This window comes from Mirounga leonina, unplaced genomic scaffold (genome assembly GCF_011800145.1).
Source record: "Mirounga leonina isolate KUSES-001 unplaced genomic scaffold, KU_Mleo_1.0 Mir_115, whole genome shotgun sequence".
Lineage (NCBI taxonomy): Eukaryota > Metazoa > Chordata > Mammalia > Carnivora > Phocidae > Mirounga > Mirounga leonina.
The window spans coordinates 11,559,610-11,580,364 of record NW_023270268.1 but is presented as its reverse complement, the minus strand read 5'-3'; the positions used below and the strand labels follow the sequence as shown (position 1 = coordinate 11,580,364).

General features: G+C 45.3%; 1 protein-coding gene across 1 annotated transcript in view; it reads right to left on the bottom strand.

Annotated features, from left to right (window-relative positions):
- The window catches only part of OSBPL10 (oxysterol binding protein like 10), a 315,494-nt gene that overhangs the window by 195,957 nt on the left and 98,782 nt on the right, over positions 1 to 20,755 (bottom strand). Inside the window, exons 2-3 of the mRNA XM_034993257.1 lie at positions 4,553 to 4,728; positions 696 to 775 (exon numbers count right to left, since the gene is read on the bottom strand). Of these exons, the coding sequence (XP_034849148.1) occupies positions 696 to 775; positions 4,553 to 4,728 (256 nt within the window). The remainder of the gene's footprint in view (positions 1 to 695; positions 776 to 4,552; positions 4,729 to 20,755) is intronic.

Sequence of the window (20,755 nt, the reverse complement as noted above, 5' to 3'; positions counted from 1 at the left end):
ATCGGGTACCGTACTTAAATTAGAATTAATGATATAAAAGGGGTAGTCCTTTGAGCACTGATTTCAACAAATATTTATTGCCATGAATAAATTTACTTTGCAATTATTTCCCGTATTCTAATGCTAGGAAATCCTCCGAATAATCCATGAAAATGCCTACCTCCTATCTCCCACGTATCTGATCTAAGACCTCCTACCGAATCCTGAGGAAAAAAGAATTCATAACTTAGATGCCAAATTACCTGAGAACATTTCTATACTTGGAATGCTGAAGTTCCCTGCAGGATATTTCATCAATTTGGGGTCTATGTTTTATTTAAGGACCACTGACGACAACTAGTCTCTCGTGAACAGTAAATCAAATTCCCTCTGCCTCCACAGTGAAATCATCCACTCAAGTTTCTCAACAGACATTAACAGCAGCCTAAATTGACAACACGTGAAGCCATAGAAGGGTCTTCCCAGAATCAGTTCCAATGAGGTGTCTGCAGGCCTCTTCATTCTACCTACAAGCTAATCCTCCTACTTTCCTCTTGGTTTTAGATTTCAATGCAGCAGGGCAATATGAATTCCAATACAGTGGGTAACTTCAAAAATGACAGGAGAAACAGCCTCCCCAAAGAAACAGATAATTGGGCTGAAGGGTAGCTCTCCAAATTACTCCAGTGTCTCCTTGCTTCCCCATGGTTACTTACCTTAGAACTCGTTTCCATGTGATATTTGGCACAAGCTCGAAGCTGAGTCACCCAAAACTGTTTCTCCTTTGCATCGGCAGCTAAAATAGAGAAAGAAACGCTTGCAGAGATGGTTTCAAAACATATTTAACCTATTTCTACACCCACTTATGGGGGTGGGGGGCCCAGGGAGTGAGGGAGAGAGAGAACAAAGGGGAAAACAAAGGCAGATCACAATATTCTCAAGCAGCCTGTGTTCTCACACACACACACACACACACACACACACACATATACACAAATTACACTAAATCTCAACAGAAAATTCCCTCTTAAACCACATTAAAAACATACTCTGAAATGTCTGTTATAAGAACAATTTTTGCCCTTTTTTTAACCTCCTCTGAAAAAAGTCATTTCTACTTTTTTTTTTTTTAACGATTTTATTTATTTATTGGACAGAGAAAGAGTGAGAACACAAGCCAGGAAACAGAGGGAGAGGGACAAGCAGGCTTCCCGCTGAGCAGGACCCAGGACCCGGAGACCATGACCTGAGCCAAAGGCAGCTGCTTAACCTACTGAGCCACTCAGGAGCCCCATCATTTCTACTTCTTTAAAAAGGCAGCAGGGGGGGTGCCTGGGTGGTTCAGTTGATTAAGCGACTGCCTTCGGCTCAGGTCATGATCCTGGAGTCCCGGGATCGAGTCCCGCATCGGGCTCCCTGCTCGGCGGGGAGTCTGCTTCTCCCTCTGACCCTCCTCCCTCTCATGCTCTCTGTCTCTCATTCTCTCTCAAATAAATAAATAAATAATCTTTAAAAAAAAAAAAAAAAGGCAGCAGGGGGGCTCCCGAGTAGTGCAGGACCCTGAAATCGAGCCCCACGTGGGGCCCTGCACTCAGCAGGGAGGCTGCTGGAGATTCTCTCTCCCTTTCCATCTCCCTCTACCCCCTCTCCCCAACTCTCTCTCATAAATAAATAAACCCTTAAAAAAATAAAATAAAAATAAAAAGCAGGGAAGGTAAAACATGATTATTTTTAAGCACCTCTACATGTGTGGCAAATAAGAGGCTCAAAGTATAGTTTTTCAGGGCCTTTGGGCATTTCCAGAATTGTACTGTGGACTTACTAGCATCTACAAAATAAACATTCAATTGAATTATTTTAATATGTGTCCTCAATGATTCATGTTATGATTGGACAGAACAATATTCCAAATGCTGCTTTAGAGGTCTTCAAATTTCCTCCAAAGAGACATTAAAATACAAGCCAACTGTATGGTCATTATCTTCCATCTACACTCCCATCTCTCAAATACATCACATTATTTTCTTAAACTATCATGGATATATAACAGGTTTTAATAAAATCTAAGTCATCAATTTCACTGCATAACTAACTGCATAAATAGTTTACTATAACTTTAACTGCATGAATATTGACTAGGCAGGAAACAAAGATTCCCCTGGAAGTTATAATTGTTTACAAAAATGGGCTTCAGTGTTGTCTGTCAATACAACTCAACTTCAGCTTGAACTTTCGGGTGAACAAATCTGGAGTGGCAGACCAGCGTAAGATCAGGTGACTTTGACTTCCAAAGGATTCTGCAGAAACGAGAGGCTTTTTCCCTAGGAAAAGTGAAGAACTGCCAGGTTATGGCGGTCCCATTCAAAGGCTCTGCACCAAAAACATTCTCAGAAGCCGTGCATCTACTGACATCAAGACTCATTCAATTCTACATGTAGGTGAGATGTGCAGTGAGAAAACCAACACCCAGATCCTCTTGGGATGAGCCAAGGACCAGCCATATATCTGCAGAATTTATCCCGCCTTTTCTGCAGTTCCTAACTTTACGCTAAATTTAGCCCTTGCGATAATGTCACGCAGATAATAAAACTTTTGTATTAGTTTTAAAGCTACCCTTAAAAAAAAACAAACCAACCCCTGACTCTTAAAAGGCAAAAATGAGATGGCTCAATTGTCATATTAGTCGGGTTTTTTCATTTGTGTGGGTTTGTGTCATTTTATAAACCACAGGTGGGGGGGCGCGGGGGGCGGGGAGTGCCATTAAGTTTTTCACCTGCTTTTTTGTTTCTGCCTGAACAATTTGTTAAGCAATAAACAACAAAACGAAAGCAAGGACCATATAAATCTAGCCAGCTGGAACACACACCGCATGAATCTCCAAAGAGAACATGAATATTCCCACGTTTCCAAAAACTGAAAAACTTTTTTCAATGATAGGCATTTTTATTTCATAGGTTTCTGGGTTGTTTTATAGATTGTGAAATATGACTTGTATATCGATAGTAAAGAAACATTAGCTTATTCCATCTCTTGGCAGGAAAGCTTGTAGGTGGAATGATGAAAATTGGACTCAGAGGGGGGCGCCTGGGTGGCTCAGTTGGTTAAGCAACTGCCTTCCGCTCAGGTCATGATCCTGGAGTCCCGGGATCAAGTCCCGCATTGGGCTCCCTGCTCAGCGAGGAGCCTGCTTCTCCCTCTGACCCTTCCCCCTCTCATGTCCTCTCTCTCATTCTCGATCTCTCAAATAAATAAATAAATCTTTAAAAAAAAAAAATTGGACTCAGAGGCAAGGAGGCTGGGCCCTCGGTCTGGCTTTGCAGAGGCTGATCTCTCACTGTCAGTTCTTTGGGGTCCAGGAGAGACACAAGGGGCCTTTTCTTTGTACTGAGCCCTTCCTTGGGCAAAGAAAAATGGAGGAAGGCAGAATCCTCAACCAACCCCCAACACTCAATACAGGCAAGTCCTACCCTTCCTCAGACCTTAATAACACTGACTCGGTGTGTGTGTGTGCGCGTACATGCATGCACACACACCAACATGGGCATCCGGATTGTTGTTTTTGTTATTTCATTGAAGAAAACTGAAAATTTTTCTGGCAATGCAACTGTAATGGGACGATGGAAGAATGATCTAGCAATCCAATTATACTGCTACAGTCGGGGCTGGCATTGCTAAAGACCTGTACGATGGACGTGCCTTGGAGGTGGCGGGACCTATAGCCATGGCTCAGTGTGGGGCTTCCTGGGGATTTATCCTCCAGGAGGATGCTGAGCAGGCCTCAGTTCTCAAGAAGCAAAGAGAAGGGGAAAAAAGCAAGACAAAAAAATTAACTCCACACCAAACAGATGGCTTCCTTACCAGGCCCTAATACTACACCAGAATAAATACAATATAAGTGAAGGGGGCTGGGCGCCTGGGTGGCTCAGTTGGTTAAGCGACTGCCTTCGGCTCCGGTCATGATCCTGGAGTTCCGGGATCGAGTCCCGCATCGGGCTCCCTGCTCGGCAGGGAGTCTGCTTCTCCCTCTGACCCTCCCCCCTCTCATGCTCTATCTCATTCTCTCTCTCAAATAAATAAATAAAATCTTTAAAAAAAAAAAAACAATATAAGTGAAGGGGGCCTTTACTAAGAGACGGTTCTAGAGAAACTCGGGGGCGGGGGGGCGGCAGAGGAGAGGCGCGCTGACCCTTGAAATGTTTGTTTTGTCCTCACAGCCTAGCCGCGCAGGGGATTGTAATGAAGATTCATACTGTAAAGTCCAAGAAAATATACACTGAGCTGATATGAAAAATCTGAAATCTGAAAGCTGGGCTGGCTTTACTGTCACTCCCCTTTCATCTGTCCTTAATTCCTCAGTTATTCAGGACAAGCAATTCCCAATGCCAGCTCCATCTCCCTGCCCCAGGTTTAAGAGAGGCAGTGTCTGTCTGTCTGTCACCACGGAGTCGTCAAACGCAGCAAATTGTTAAAGGTGATTAAAAAAAAAAAAAAAAAAAAACACCCAGGAGAGCCGCCGCCATGGTAACTGGGAGTGCAGCCCCTGAGCTGCATCTGAAGAGTTAGAAGAACATACCTCTCAGCTTATACATCTCTCCGTTAGCGGAGTACACCACCAGCATGTGGGGAACTTCATCGCTCAGGGACACTATGGCTCCAGACAGAGGCAGGGCTCCCCGAGGCTTCTGGTGTTTGCTTTGCTCATTCACAAAATACTGCAGGATGCCAGCCTCAAAATCCAGCACAAAGTACCTGTGCAGAGAAACACAGTGCATCATTCCTCCTCCTCCAGCAGAGGGGGAAAGTCATGCTTAAATCAACACCAAGGCTCTCAATTCAGGGAGGTGGAAACCCCACCTCCCTCCCGGGCGCCCCACAGAAGTCAGCCCGTGAGTAAGGGGAGAGTCCTGGGCTCTTAAGCCAGAATGGTGCTTATAAGGGGCCACCAGGCTAGGCACAGGCTACGTCCATTCCGGATTTGGTGTAAGGCCCATTACCTCGCCTGGTGCCCATGGAGGTCACAGTAAGCCTCCAAATGACCCCCTTCCCCCCGCCCCCCCCAAAAAAGGCAAGCAGATGTATTGGGTGACAGCCTCGGGTGACACACTCCGTAGGACTTCACAGGAACAGCTGGACCTTCTAAGCCTCTAAGAGAGGCCGTTTTACACGCAGGGAACAGCAAGCTGGGCCCTGAGCTTTCTGCCGGTGGCACGGGTAACTCTAAGGAGCCCGAGCTCCAGGGGTCACCGGTCAGGGAACTGGGCGTGCTCACACAGCCACCTGGCACACTCCAGCAGGCCCTTCGAGAACTCACTCTACTCTGGGAGGCCACAATGCCGTTGCAAGGTAAAAGCAGAGGGGCTGCAAGTTGCCTAAAACACTCAAACAGGTCTTTGTAGCCACACATCTGGCCTGTTTACACGCTCAACCTATCGCCTAGGAAGTCACCCCAACAAACTCCCCTTCTGCACCAGGAAGAAAAGGTCTTCATCTGAGACTCAAGTTCTTCCTGCAGCCCAGAGGCTCACTACAGCCCCTGCTGACTTTTCCGCCTTCTCGTTTTCTGTTCCACTCACACCAGCCTCTCCTCTCCACCCTCAGAGTCCCCAAGTCGTCTCCCACACCACAGGACCTTGGCTCATGCTGTTCCTCCCTGTCTGGAACAGTTACTCCAAGTGTGGCCCACAGACTGTTCCCAGTCTACAACAGCTTTGCAATTTTGGCTTTGCTTCAACACCCGACTGCGTGATCAGAGGATCGGTCTCATTAAACACACATGGCACATACAAGCTACACACTAGTCATGGATCAACCACAATGGAACTGAGGGGAGGGGGCGGAGGTCCTTCAGCACAGTTCGAAAAACACCTGCCCAGAATGCTATTCCTGCCACCTAGACTATGGCTTCTTTGCCTTCTTGCCATGTTAACTTCTCAGCCTTTGGGAACAACTCAAGGACCACCAACTTGAGAAACTTCCTGATACTCAACTATTCCTCCCACAAGCTCTCATAGCACCTTGTAATTGTCCTTCCCGGCCCAGCCCGGCCCCGATGGGAGTCTATACTCACAGGAGCCTCTAATTCCACATCTAGTTTCCCCACTAGACTCTACACCCTCGGGAGGCAGAAGTATGTTCTCCTCCCAGTGCCCAGCACAGTGCCGACACTTCACTGATACTCAGTGAACTTTTGTTCAATGGATTAATGAAGCCGGGGTGGGGCGGGGAGAACCCCACCAAATTCCAGTTTCCAAGCCAGGCACCAAAGCTCCTGGGTCACTACTGCGAACTCACAGAGGCACTGCAAAAATAGTTCACGTTTGGTGGCGCCTGGGTGGCTCAGTCATTAGGCGTCTGCCTTCGGCTCAGGTCATGATCCCAGGGTTCTGGGATCGAGCCCCGCAGCGGGCTCCCTGCTCCGCGGGAAGCCTGCTTCTCCCTCTCCCACTCCCCCTGCTTGTGTTCCTTCTCTCGCTGTGTCTCTCTCTGTCAAATAAATCAAATCTTAAAAAAAAAATAGTTTACGTTTTTGAGGGACATACGGCAATACTCAACACGGGTCAGACGCCATGCATGTACTAACTCAGTTTGTTTTCACAGTTTCAATGTTAGATTGCACTACATTCCTTTGAACAACACCGTATCTCTGCAAAGTAGGGTTTTCAGCAGGTGCGGGGATAAGAAGCAAACATCAACGTGGAACAGGAAAAGAAGGCAGTGATATGCCCAATATGATTCCAAAGCTTGAAAGCCACACAGGGCCCGCAGGTGCATACATCCCATCCATAAGTAATTGCATTATTTAAACAGATTTTTTTCCACTTATGATTATTACTATTTTTTCAAATACCAAGGTGCTAAAACATAAATATGTATGAAGTTGTTTGGAACTAACCATTTAATAAATGAAACTTAGGGGTTTCTTCACAGTAGAAGCACCATGAACCAAGAACGTTTACAACCCTCTGATCTAATTCATTCTCACAGCAACCCAAGAGTTACACATTGTCATTCCCAATTTACAGATATCCTGAGACCCAAAGAAATTCACAATCCAAGAGCAAGGCTTGGTTTGCACCAGCAATCATAAACTCCCCTTTGATTGTCATGCCAGTCCTCCCCTGGCCCTTTCTCCAAGTCACCTCTCAAGTCACCTCTCCTGGACTCTCTTAGAAACTTTATTCTCCCCGCCTTCCTGTTCCAACAGAGCTAACCCAGCAAGCTGGAAGCTCCCTTCCCAGAAGCAGAGGTGCCCACCCCCGCTCCCCTCCCACAGAGCAGGGTGCCTGACACCCCAGGACCCAGTCCTCCAGAACTCCAATTCCTCTAAGAAATCTTCCACTCGTAATTATTTTTAACATTCTGGCCAAGATTGTTTATCTATCTCACCTGTCTCCTTCCCTCCCATACCTTAGGCCAGGATAATAAAGATAGACTTCTGGTTTTCATTATTAGCATGGATAAATCAAGACACAGAAATGCATCACAGACAGGACTATTCCAAATTAAAGCTCCTACTCCAGCAGTATCAACATCACCTGGGAGCTTCTTTGAAATGTAAATTCTTGGGCCCCACTCAAGACCTGCTGAATCTGAAACTCTGGGGGAGGAACCCAGAAAGCTGTGTTTTCTGCTTCCAGGTGATTCTGATGCAGCTCAAGGTGGAGGGGCACTGGCCTACAAGCTTCCTTCCTCTTCCAGGAGACACCGCCAGAATATATTCTCCCAGATTCCCTTACAGTTTGGGTGTCGCCATTTGAGTTTTAGCCAATAGGATGTGAGGAAAAGCAATGCAGTCTTGACCCATAATACACACATTCTCTCTCTCCCTCCCACATACATACACACCCACTCTTACACACTCACTTTCTCTCTCATACACACACACACACACACACAACCTGCAGGTGAACTTGGGAACCCCGCAACAATTATGGCAAAGAGGTAAGGGACCTGGGTCCCCGAATCACCACCTGGAAGAATCACCTGCTAAGGAGTACCCACATCAGGCTGGTATAGGAATAAGAAAGTTCTGCTGAATTAGGCCATTAAGATCAAGATGTGTTACAGCAGTTAGCCTTACAAATTCACAAAAAAGTCTTTATTTCTATTTTCATGTCCTACTTAAATTTTTTTAAGATTTTATTTTTGAGTAATCTCCACACCCAACATGGGGCTCAAACCCACAACCCTGAGATCAAGAGTCACATGCTCCACTGACTAAGCCCTGTCCTACTTAAAATTTGCTCTGACTCGGGGACACCTGGGTGGCTCAGTCGCTTAAGCATCTGCCTTTGGCTCAGGTCCTGATCCCAGGGTCCTGGGATTGAGTCGCGCATCGGGCTCCCTGCTCAGCGGAGAGCCTGCTTCTCCCTCTGCCTGTGGCTTCCCCTGCTTGTGCTTGCTCTCCCTCTCTCTCTGACAAATAAACTTAAAACAAAAAACAAAAAACTTCTTAAAAAAAAAAAAAAGAATGTGCCCTGACTCCTTTCTGTGTGGCGAAAACCAAACTCCTTCTTCGACAAGAGAGCAGGGTAATTTCTGAGCTGCCAATGATCAAATTATTTAAGTGCTGACCCTGCCTTCTCCTTAGGAGTAACTGTTTTCAACTTGACCTAGATCGAATGTCATTGTGACCGTAGCCATGCAGACACGCTCCTGGCAAGGCAGAGCACTAACAGTAATACTCCTCACAAGTGTAGGGAAGGACACTTGGCTCCAACAGCAGCACTTCGTGTCCTCCCCCTCCACCCCCCCCAGACCAAAGCTGCAGCATCCCTCGTAGATAAACATGCCCACTTTCCTGGGGGGAAGCAGAAAAGGAGGGGGATCTGAATAGGCTTCAAGGAAAAGGCATATGCCACTGGTCGGAAGGGAGGAAGGGTTTGACATCTTTCTCCTTATTGCTTCTACCAACTCCTCATCTGTCAGCTTTCCTTGCTCCTAGAGGCAGCTTCCCAAATGCATCCTGTTTAAACAACTCACTGTATATTTGCAAAGACATTATTCAGAATCTGGTGCAAAGAAATGAATTGAATGTTGTTCTTTTGCCCAATAGGGATGACAGAATAACCAAATGATGTCCCATTATGCGGGATATGGGGATGCATTAGTGATTTTTCACAATACGTATTTCAAACTTACATCGTAATTTTAACCTGTCGCAGATGGGAAAAAAAATACTTCCACTGCGTCCTAAAATAGCTTAAATGCAAATACGCAGGTTTGAATCATGTGCACTAAGGAAGATCATCAATAATTTACTCCCTTCTAAAGACAATTAGAAACTACCGTGTTTGGAGAGAGGGGATGGAGTACCAGCAGATTAAAAACTGTAGCCAACTCAACAAAGTGTTCCTTCAGGAGGGCCTCTGAAAGGTAAGTTAGCTTGTGTCACAGAAGGTGAAAGCTATCCATACGGCATTAAGGAGGGCAATCCTGGTTGGTCACATCCCCTGGGAGGAAGGAAATTAAATTTGGTTTCCCACAGGGTCATGGCTCTGTCAGGTACTGCTGTTCGGAGCTTAGAGCGATATCTGAAAGTCCTATTTAGCTTTCATGCTAAATAGGAAAAGTTAACCATATTTCTAAATGAGACTTCATAAGCCCAAGTGAAATTGCTAGATAAAACCCTAAAACATTCTTACAGGTCTTTCCTTCTGGAGAAATGATTAAGACAAACCTAATTCCTACTCTTTTTTTTTTTTTTTTTTTTTTAGTTAGTGTCTTCAAGCTTTAGTGTGCAACCTGACGTGCAGGTAAACTTCACTGTATACAGAGCAAGCCTATTTTATCTGCCGTGTTAACAAAGCAAAGAACGTGCTAGAGAGAGAGAACCAGGGGAAAACTCAAACCCACTTAGAGAGCCATCTTCATTGCTAGCAGGTCAGTTTCCTGGGGGCACCACTGGCCAGTTCCAAAGCTGGGAGCCATGGCACGTGGCGGGCCCCATCCTCGCAGGGGCTGAGGGCCAGCCACTGCCTACTGCTTATCCTTCAGACAAACCCCACTGCTTTAGAAACACCACACAAACACACGCACACGCTCCAGCCTACATACACACGGACTCACACTGACGCTGACACTAACATGTTCCCACACATGCACCTGCACACACGTATGCAGATACTCATGTTCATGCTCACACTTCTGCACTCACATCGACATTCTTGAACTCACATGCTCCCACCCCACTTTTACACACTCCAACATGCACACACATTCACACTCCCCTGCACATGCTCTGACTCACTCCCTTACACACATGCATAGCAGCGGCCCTTTCCTACAGCACTGCTCTCACCCAGCTGTCTGTTTCATTAAGGTTCCACTTTAGGGTCTGAAAGTTGAAAACCATACGTTTTTACACTGGGAGCAGGGAGGAATGGGCCTGGAAGCACACCAACAACCATGGGCCAAACTCCAGCCGGGAGCGGAAATGTCACAGGAAAGGATGGGAGGCAGGCATCGGGAAGAAGCTCCTCGATGCGGACAGGCAACCAACCCACGAGAGAATTTAGAGAAAAAAAAATGCAGTGAAAAAAAAATCTTCCTTTGAAGACGAACTTTGCTAGATAGGCTGGTCCTGACAAAAAGCTAAATCATTTCATCTGAATTGAAAGGTGAAAATTAAAATGACAAGAGTAAAGGTCCTAGGAAGAAGAGGTTCTCGCCTCTCCGTGGCGTGTGAGCAGACACCCTTCATACCTGTGTTATTTCCAATAGGCTGTCAGGACTCTCCGTGTCTCCCCAGAGATTCAGCCCCATCATCACCACGCCTGATGCTAGGGCCAAAGCCTCGGGGACCCCCTGGGACCCCCTGCCTGCCAGACCTGCCACCCCCATCCCCATGTTAAAGAGGAAGGTGGACCCAGCCTCCACTGACCACAGGTGGACAGGCGGTCCTTCCCACCGAGATGGGTCTCACCTTCCTCGGGCAGCCTGTCTTCTGAGAAGCAACTGCCCCCGCTGCAGGAACTCACTGGACACGGCCGGCTGGGGAAGTCTGAGCAATGGCCTTGTCCCCACGAAGGACAACATCAACCTTGGTCTTCCACTTAAGACACTTTTCTGGGTTGGATTATTTACTGCCTGACTCTTCCAGAACTCCAGTCCACACCCCACTGGCACACCAAAATGGCAGAGACAGACACCCTCTCGCAGAGGCTGGATTTCTCTGCCTTGGGCATCCTCCCCTCCTCCATGGGCCCATTCACTAGAGAACCGACCCGTGTAGGCACAGAGCTCAAGGAGTGGTTCTTTCCAGCACGACACACACAGATACCTCAGATTTCAGCTGCCCACACCCAATTCCCTTCTATCAGTTGAAATATCACCATTTCTGACAGCTAGAATCACACTTCTAAAATGTCCAATCTATGGTTTACAGAAAAATTAAAATGAGGAAAATCCACAAAGCAGAGCAAACTCAGTATGTGAAAGAGGAGGGGAAATATCAAATTGTGGGTGTATTTTCCTAAATTCACCTTAAGTCTTCAAACCTAACACCATCTGTTGACCACCTTCATTGAGCCCTTCTCATCTCCAGAGAGCAACATATTAAAGTTCTCCACACCAAGTTACCTCCTCGGAGCCACCAGTCACATGCGAGAAGGTATTTATGCATCCCCAGGTGGGCCTGTAACACCTGATCATGGTGGTCTCCTCACGGGGAAGGGTTCACACACATAACCCTTAGAGTTTCTGGCTTGGGAGAGAAGGTAAATCTTCTAGAAGTTTTCTCATGATAACCTGGAGAGGAAGCACCAAAACCTTACAAATTCCAAGGCACAGTGTCTGCGGGCCACCTTAATCCTAGCCAAGCTTTAACGTGTGAAACCCGCTTAAGTCTTGCAACTTGTGAAGATGGGATGGCCATGTTCCATCTCTGTGGATTCCCAATCCATTCGGGGTTTCCTGGGTGTGATCTGGAACTGCAGCTTAAGGAGGGCAGGGAGGGACCTAAGAGAGGTCATCCCTCCAGGTGGGCAGGTGGCACTTTAATACACAAAGGGAACTTACACAGGAGGCTTGTCTTGGGCAGCAGCAAGATGAATCCACGTGCCCACCCTCCAAACCCTAAAGGTCATGTATACCGTGCAGGTGTTCTCAACCATCCCACCACCATCTCAAGGCTGTGTCTTTGGAGCAGGCTCTGGGAGCAGGAAAGGCCAGCAGAACCCACATTCCAAGGACAGGGAAGGGGGTGAGAGGCCTCCAAGTGCCCAGCTCCAGCTCACAGGTCAACTGGTGGTCACGTCTTCTTGATGACCATTCCAACAGTCTCCGCTACTTACTACTCAACTTACGACCAGAGATTTCCACCACTGCCACTTATCCCCCAAAGCACCACGAGGCAGAGATTCCAACATCCTCCAGAAGGTACTAAGTTGTCAGAGGGTCTTCAGGCTCATCACCAACCAGGGGACAAGTATACTCTATTACGTGAGAATTACAGAAGAACTCAGTCATTCTCAAACATTTGTCCATGCAATACAACAAGTCCAATCTCAATCGATCACAAAAATTTAGGAGGATATGGCCTGTCTATAGGAGAACCATGATGCTAGCCTTCAGACGTCTTAAAGATCGAGAAGCTGAACCCTTAGTCAAAATAACTGCTAATCTTCACAGAGCACTTTCTACACGCCGTGTATTATTGCTCATATTAACTCATGTATACCTCCCAGCAGTCCTAGGAAATAGATATGATCATAACCTCTTTCTACAGGGGAAAAATGCAAGCAAAAAAAAAAATAATAACTTGTTCAGGATCTTACAGACAGGAAATGATGGGGCTAGATTTTAACTCAGGCAATCTGGCTATATAGCTCATAGCTCTAAACCGTTAAGATACTCCTGTGGATTAAAATAGTTTTCACTGCAAAGAAGCAAAAACAGAGGATCGAAAATACAAAAAGCAAATGGATAGAAATGCAAAAGGAAAATAAAATACAGTCAGATCGGGAGGTTGTAGAATCCTCCTATCACCCAGAATTGAACAGATATGCAGAAAACAATACATAGATCCAAGACAACATAAGTTTTATTTTAAATTTGACAAATAATTATATACACAAGTGAAAAATAGGATTTATTATTTTTTTTTAGGATTCTATTTATTTATTTGAGAGAGAGAGGGAGAGAGCTGAGCAGGGAGCCTGATTCGGGGCTCGATCCTGGGACCCCAGGATCATGACCTGAGCTGAAGGCAGACACTTAACCAACTGAGCCACCCAGGTGCCCCAATAGGACTTCTTTTTAAATGTGCATGGAACATTTTCCAAAACATTGTCCAAAAAACCATCAAGAAGTAGAAATGTCATAGGTCACATTCTTTATAGTTCATGGTAAAATGACTGGTATGTTAAAGACTTCAGTTTTTAAAAAATAGTATTAGTTTTAGTAATATAATATTTAAATGTAATTGTCATATTATAATTTAATATTCATTTAGGAGAAAAATATGGGTGAATAGGTTAGAATGGGAAGGGCATAACAGAGGCAAAACCATAAATAAAAGTATTGACACATATTTCTAAATAAATAAATCTCTAAAGTAAAAAAATAATCCATAAATAAAATTAACAGACAATCAATAATGTATAGTTTAAAAAAATACTGCAGTATCTTGCCTCCTAAAAAGAACGTGTCTTACGGTTTGGGTCGGCCACTTCCTTCTTCCTGATTCAGTTAAGCAGCTTTTGAAAAATGTGGATTTCTCCGGGGCGCCTGGATAGCTCGGTCGGTTAAGTGTCTGCCTTCGGCTCAGGTCATGATCCCAGGGTCTGGGATCCAGCCCCGCATCGGGCTCCCTGCTCCGCGGGAAGCCTGCCTCTCCCTCTCCCACTCCCTCTGCTTGTGTTCCCTCTCTTGCTGTCTCTCTCTCTCTGTCAAATAAATAAATAAAATCTTTTTAAAAATTAATTAATTAATTAAAATGTGGATTTCTGACTCCAACCCACACCTAGAGAATCAGAATCTTTGCAGATGAGGTCAGGAAATCAGGAAGGTGAAATTTCAAAGTTTCCCTAAAACGCCCTACAGGAGAACAGCCAGTGCCAAGTCGGAGACAGAAGAAAACCTCACAGTGTTGTTCGCTGTCCTGGTTTTCAGCTTGTCGGTCAAGGTTTCCCCCACCATCATTCTTACAACAAATGCCGGAGCACCCACATGCCCATACAACCAAGCAGTATTTATTATTTAAGTGTGCGACGACCTCATTTTGTCTTAGTCTGAACGAGCCCAAGCCCAGCTCCTAAATCACAACCACCCAGGCGGTGGGTTTTCTTGATTCTGTCACTTTGGAAGTATTTTTGAGAAAGATTTAAGGAAAAGTTACAAAACTACCTGGCATAAAGCTCCTGCATAATCGGATCATCAAGCAGCATTATGCAGGTGCTCACCTGCGCAGAGGCGCCCAGGGGCCAGGTTGAACGAACCACCTAAAGATTAAGAGCCGGCTCAGCCCAAGTGGCTGCCGCCTCAGGAACCACCTGAAAAAGCACTGGCATAAGTCAACGTTAACTTTGAACACAAGATTTGATGCATTGCGCTTGGATTTGATCTATGATGAGATTCAATCTGCTTTTAAAGACTGGGTGATTTAATTCCAAAAGCAAGAACTGAGACCTGTCTGACAAGGATTAATACAGGCTTTCGGAATATTGCCTCTCACCTTCTGAACTATTAACTCTTGATTTTCCAGTGCCTTTAGGGAAGAATCTAATACTATTATAAGTAAATTGTAAAATATCAAGAGGTGTCATAATGCACAGAGCTCACATTTTCACTCTTGCCGTTGAAGACACAGGTAACTTACCTGGGGATCCTTACATTGGGCTGAGTCTTGATTCAAGTCCCTGCTTTGCACTGTAAGGTTAAACACACACATCAAGTCACGCTGAAAAAGATTCTGATACTCACTAAAGCCCTGGGGTATAGAAGGGTGGGCATTCCCAGCCTGGCTCCCACCAAGATGAAGAGAGCGGAGAAGCCGGCCTGGGGAGACCCACCAGGGGAAGCAATTCAGATCATAAGATTCCCAGGCTCAGCTTTGCCCCCAAATATCCAACTCAGTCAGGCCCTAAACCCCACTGTCCTTGGATCAAAGGATCTTTTATTTTTCCCTAGGGTGATGCAGCACAGAAGAAAGGTGTGACTTGGTGGTAAGAGGCCTGACTATAGCCTAGACCGCTGGTTTTCAAGCTTTAGTTGCATCAGAATCACCTGGAACCTTGTTAAAACACAACTCCCTGGGCCCTCTCCAGAGTTTCTGATTGCGGAGGTTTGGGGTGGTGTATGAGAATTTGAATTTCTTTCTTTCTTTTTTTTAAGATTTTATTTACTTATTTGAGAGAGAGCGAGAGAGAGTGCCTGCACAAGCGGGGGGGAGAGGCAGAGGGAGAAGGAGAAGCAGATTCCCCGCTGAGCAGGGAGCTGGACACGGGGCTCCATCTCAGGACCCTGGGATCGTGACCTGAGCGAAAGGCAGACACTTAACCGAATGAGCCAGCCAGGCGCCCTGAGTCTTTGATTTTCTAACACCTTCCAGGGGTGAGGCTGATGCTGCTGATATGATCACACTTCCAGAACCACTGGTTCTCACTTCGGTAACAAGGTACTTTATCCACTCTGAGCTTTGACGTCCAGGTCTACAAAAGCAGAAAGCTGATCAATTCTCTTTGCAGACCATTCCACCATCACTGTTCCGAAAGATCTGTCTGGTTATAAAACAAGAGCTTCCAAAAGCACACGTCGCTTTTCCAAATGCAGACAGTAAATCGGATCTGATGCTGATGTTCATATTGCATTGTGTCAGCAGTTTAGTTAATTGACTACAATGCCAACAAGACAGAACTTAAAACAAGAGCCTGGATTTGTTCTTTTGTCAAGGTGCCATGGAAATATTATTTGGCAAGGACTAGCACCTGATTCTCAACATGGTCGGCTGTACAAAGGTTCTTTAATGTGGATATCTTTTTTTTTTTAAGATTTTATTTGAGAAAGATCGAGAAAGCACAGCGGTGGGGGAGGGGGTCAGGGAAGAGGGAGAAGCGGACTCCTCACTGAGTAAGGAGACCGATGCGGGATTCGATCCCAGGACCCCAAGATCATGAGCTGAGCCCAAGGCAGACGCTTAACCGACTGAGCCACCCAGGGACCCCAGATATGGATACCTTTACTCAGGGTTAAAGAAAAAAGAGTCTATATAAGTCCAACTTTCTGAAGAAATTCGAAGAAAACCTAGTTGCAAAACTAGGTTTTACTTGCAAGCATTGACTCATTTCTTTAAAAACAATTTTTTTTTCACTGAGTACCTACAATGTGCTAGGCATCCTGTGCCAAGTGCTAAGGACACACTGGTGGGTTGGGGTGTAGACAAGTTCCCTGCTCTGATACAGGGCAGGGTAGATGAATGGCTCCAACAGACAAAATATTCACTAAAATAAATGTGAAACTATAGCTGTGGTAAGTGTCTCGTGGAGACGAGAAGAAGATGTGACCTGGTTAGGGAGTTCGTGAGGACAAAATACCCATAAACTGGTGAAAGGATAAGCAAAATGTGATATATGCATACGATGGAATACTATTTAGCAATAAAAAAACTGATACATGCTACCCCATGGACGAACCTCAAAAGCATTATGCTAAGTAAAGGAAGCCAGATGCAAAAGATGATGCATTTTATGATTTCGTTTATACGCAATGTTCAGAAAAGGGAAATTTGTGGCAAGAAAAAGCAGATGAACAGCTGAGAACAGGAGCAGAATAAACCACAAACCAGCTAGAGGGGATTTTTTTTCAGCGATAGAAATGTTCTCAAACTGGATGGTGAATTTAATGGTATGTAAATTATACCTTAATAAAAGTATTTAAAATAAAACACTTCAGGGACACCTGGGTGGCTCAGTCGGTTAAGCATCTGCCTTGGGCTCAGGTCATGATCCCAGGGTCCTGGGATTGAGCCCCACATCGGGCTCCTCGCTCAGTGGGGGGTCTGCTTCTCCCTCTCCCTCTGCCTGCTGCTCCCCCTGCTTGTGCTCTCTCTGTCAAATAAATAAATAAAATCTTTAAAAGAAAACACATCAGTGTTTCTGGCACTAGGCTCGGTCAGCGTGGAGCTGCAGGATTACAGCAGGGGCACAATCGACAAGACTTGATGATGAACAGGGAATTAAATTTGGGGAATTCTGCACCTGAGAGACCTTTACAACTTCCAAGAGATGTTGATTAGCATCTGGATGAATGGGGCTGGAGCCCAGAGGAGGTCTGAGCTACAGCTATCAAGTTGAAATCTCCTGTAAATAAGGAGCCACTGAGGCCAAAGGCATGCATGAGATTCCACAGAAAGAGAAGAGAAGAGAAGAGGGGCACCTGGGTGGCTCAGTTGTTAAGGGTCTGCCTTCGGCTCAGGTCATGATCCGAGGGTCCTGGGATCAAGCCCCGCATCAGGCTCCCTGCTCAGTGGGAAGCCTGCTTCTCCCTCTCCCGCTCCCCCTGTTTGTGTTCCGTCTCTCTCTGTCAAATAAATAAATAAAATCTTAAAAAAAAAAAAAAAGAGAGGAGAAGGGGAGGCAGGGAGGAGTATTCTTCAAACCAAGATGTGGGGAAATCTAATCGTAAACAGCAAAAGAGAGAACACAAGGCAGAGAGCTAGGAGGAAACCAGAATCCCAGAGAATGTTTGGGAAAGGAGGCTGTGACCCACTGTGTCGAATGTTGACAAAATGTCCGTGAGATAAGAACTGAAATGTGCTGTTTCTGACCATACACTGATCTGTTTATTTCCAGATTCATGGAGTGCCATGACCCTACCTTACTCTCAAGCAGATCAGTTCTTGTTGACGCAGCAAGCACAAGAGAGAGGAAAAGAATTTCTCTTATCTTCCCAATGTTTATTGCCCAAGTTTACCAGATGTTTCCCAATATCCATGTTCCACTTTTACTGGGAGCAATTGGAAGATTACTGGCTTGAAACCAGGGTTTGTAACCTCTACTTTGGCACAGATTAACTCATAGTCTAAAACCAGATGTAGCAGAGACCGCTGACTACCCAACCCAATATTCATTTCCTCTTCTCTCTCAAATCAAGAGACCTCCAATTTTTAGCGGGCCACAGTAGGCTATGTCAGAATACACTTCCCAACCTTCCCTTCAGCTAGAGGTGGTCATGTGACTGAGTTCTATCTAATGAGCAACAATGATGTATTAGATTCCTTCCCCTGCGTTTTAGGAAAATGGAGATCATGGCTGGAATTTCAACATTCCAACTTTGAAGACATGGCCACAGCTGTGGATGGTGAGACAGAGAGTTAGAAGAAGCCTGGGTCTTTGAAATCTTTGGCCCCCCACCCCTCAACACCAACCCTAAAAAGCTTACTTCAAGACTTCTTTTATGTGACATAAAAATAAAGGCTGCATATCAGAGTCATCTGGTGTTCTGGGCTGAATTTTGTCCTCCCCAAATTCATATGCTGAAGCCCTAACCTCCGGAGTGACTGTATTTGGAGACCCCAGGGCTTATAAGGAAGAAATTAAGGTTGAATTAGCTTATGAGGGTGGGGCCTTGGTCTGATAGAATTAGTGTCCTTACAAGAAGAGACTCCGGAGAACAAGCTTGCTCTCTCCCTGTGCATACAGAAGGATGGCAGTCATCTACCAGCCAAGAGAAGAGGCCTCAGAACAAAACCCACCTTGTTGGCACCTTGCTCTCAGACATCCGGCCTCCATAATTGAGACATAAATTTCTGTTCTTTAAACCACCCAGTCTGTGGTATCTTGTTATAGCAGCCCAAGCAGACTAAAACACCTAATTACAAGTCCTGCTCCTCTGCATGCACGTTGACCAATTAAATCAGAATCTCTGGGAGTGAAACCCAGGCATTGGTAATTGTCCAAGCTCCTCAGATGATTGCAATTGCAGCCAAACTGGAGAGCCAGTGGCTGATTCCACCTGTTAATTACAGCTGAACACTATTCCTAACTGATACACCAATCCATTTGATCCATCTTCTTGGGCCAGTCAGTATGCACACTGTTAAAACGGGATTATAATGCTCACTACTTCCACCAATATTTAGCAACTCTACCATATGCCAAATGCTGAGGATACACTGGTAAACTGGTCACAGTTCCTGCTCTCAAGAAGCTTATAGTTATGTTATATGAAAAGATACATGAATTTGTTCTCTGAGCAAAAGCAACAAATTATGTAACTATTATAATTATTTGGGTTAAATACAATGCAGAACCCAGAAAAAGTAACATGGATGAAAAGCAATCATATCTCCATATTAAACAAAAGGTAACAACCTATTATAAACCTAAATAGTGTTTCAGAAATCACTCAATAATTAATTGCTGAGAATAACTTCACATCAGCGATATATCCCCATTATACACACATATATACACATATACAGCATTAGAAATTGTGCTTAATATATCTACATTTCTTACTTATCATCATGAGGAACATCACCATATTAATTTCAAGACACTCAAACTCCAAGAACTGTATGACAGATAAATGAAGTGTTCACCATTGATCATAGTTTTCAAAACAGACTTCCTTTAGAGTCCCATACAATAGATCGCCATCACATCTATAGAGGATAAAGAGTTACTGTATTATTTTCAGATTTCATGTAAAAACAATAATTACTCCCCAAAAGACTGTTTAAGACTAAACCCATTTGGGGATCAAATGCTCCAGGTTCTAAGCACAGACTCCACATTCCAGAGGATCTAATCAAATGGAAACTACTTGTATTTTCTGCAAAGATGGTATTATTTCCTTACAAATCTATTTTCTTTCTCAGGTCTGGACAAGGTGGAGAACCAGCACATTGTCCGGATCCCTCCTTGGAATCCAATCGTAGAAATGCCACAGAAGAGTAAGGATGCTGAGAGACTGGAGTGCAGAGCAGAGGTGCCTGGGTCCCCAACTGCAGTGACAGGCTGGGGCCAGGGAGCATGAGGGCCACAAAGGAGGCACAGTTTCAAGGAGAGTCCTCCAACTGTACCACGTGTGTCACTATCACTGCCCAGATGAGCAGAAGCACCAACTCGAAGGGCTGCTGTGATACCTGGGCAGTGCCTAGCTTGGGTGGGTCACTAACAAGAGTAAGTACCATGGAGCCAGCCAGCTTCTGACCTTCTGCCTTCCCACCTCAAAACCTGTCCTAGGCCACAGCCAGACAGCGCTAAGAAAGACTCAGGTCAAGTCCTCGGGATGAAGAAGAAAAAAGACAAGAGAGTTAAGGGATCCAGACTGCCCTTCAGTCCTGAGGGCATCTTCTGTCACTGAGTGAGCTCATCGAGTGAGGACAGGCAAGCGCCCAAGCTGCTGTCACTCCTCTCTCCGATAGAGAACAGGCAGAGTGACTAAACATCACCAAGTAATAAAAGGTACCTGACAATGGCAGAAAGAACCAGAAATTAGGGGCGCCTGCGTGGCTCAGTTGTTAAGCATCTGCCTTCGGCTCAGGTCATGATCCCAGGGTCCTGGGATCGAGCCCCACATCAGGCTCCCTGCTCGGCGGGGAGCCTGCTTCTCCCTCCCCCACGCCCCCTGCTTGTGTTCTCTCTCTCGCTGTCTCTCTCTGTCAAATAAATGAATAAAATCTTTTAGAAAGAAAGAAAGAAACATGATGGCATGTTATTCCACAGAAACAATGGTGACACAAGGCAGCAGAGTATCTGCAAAACAGAGAGATAACATAGCCCCAAGAAAGAAAGAAAGAAAGAAAGAAAGAAAGAAAGAAAGAAAGAAAGAA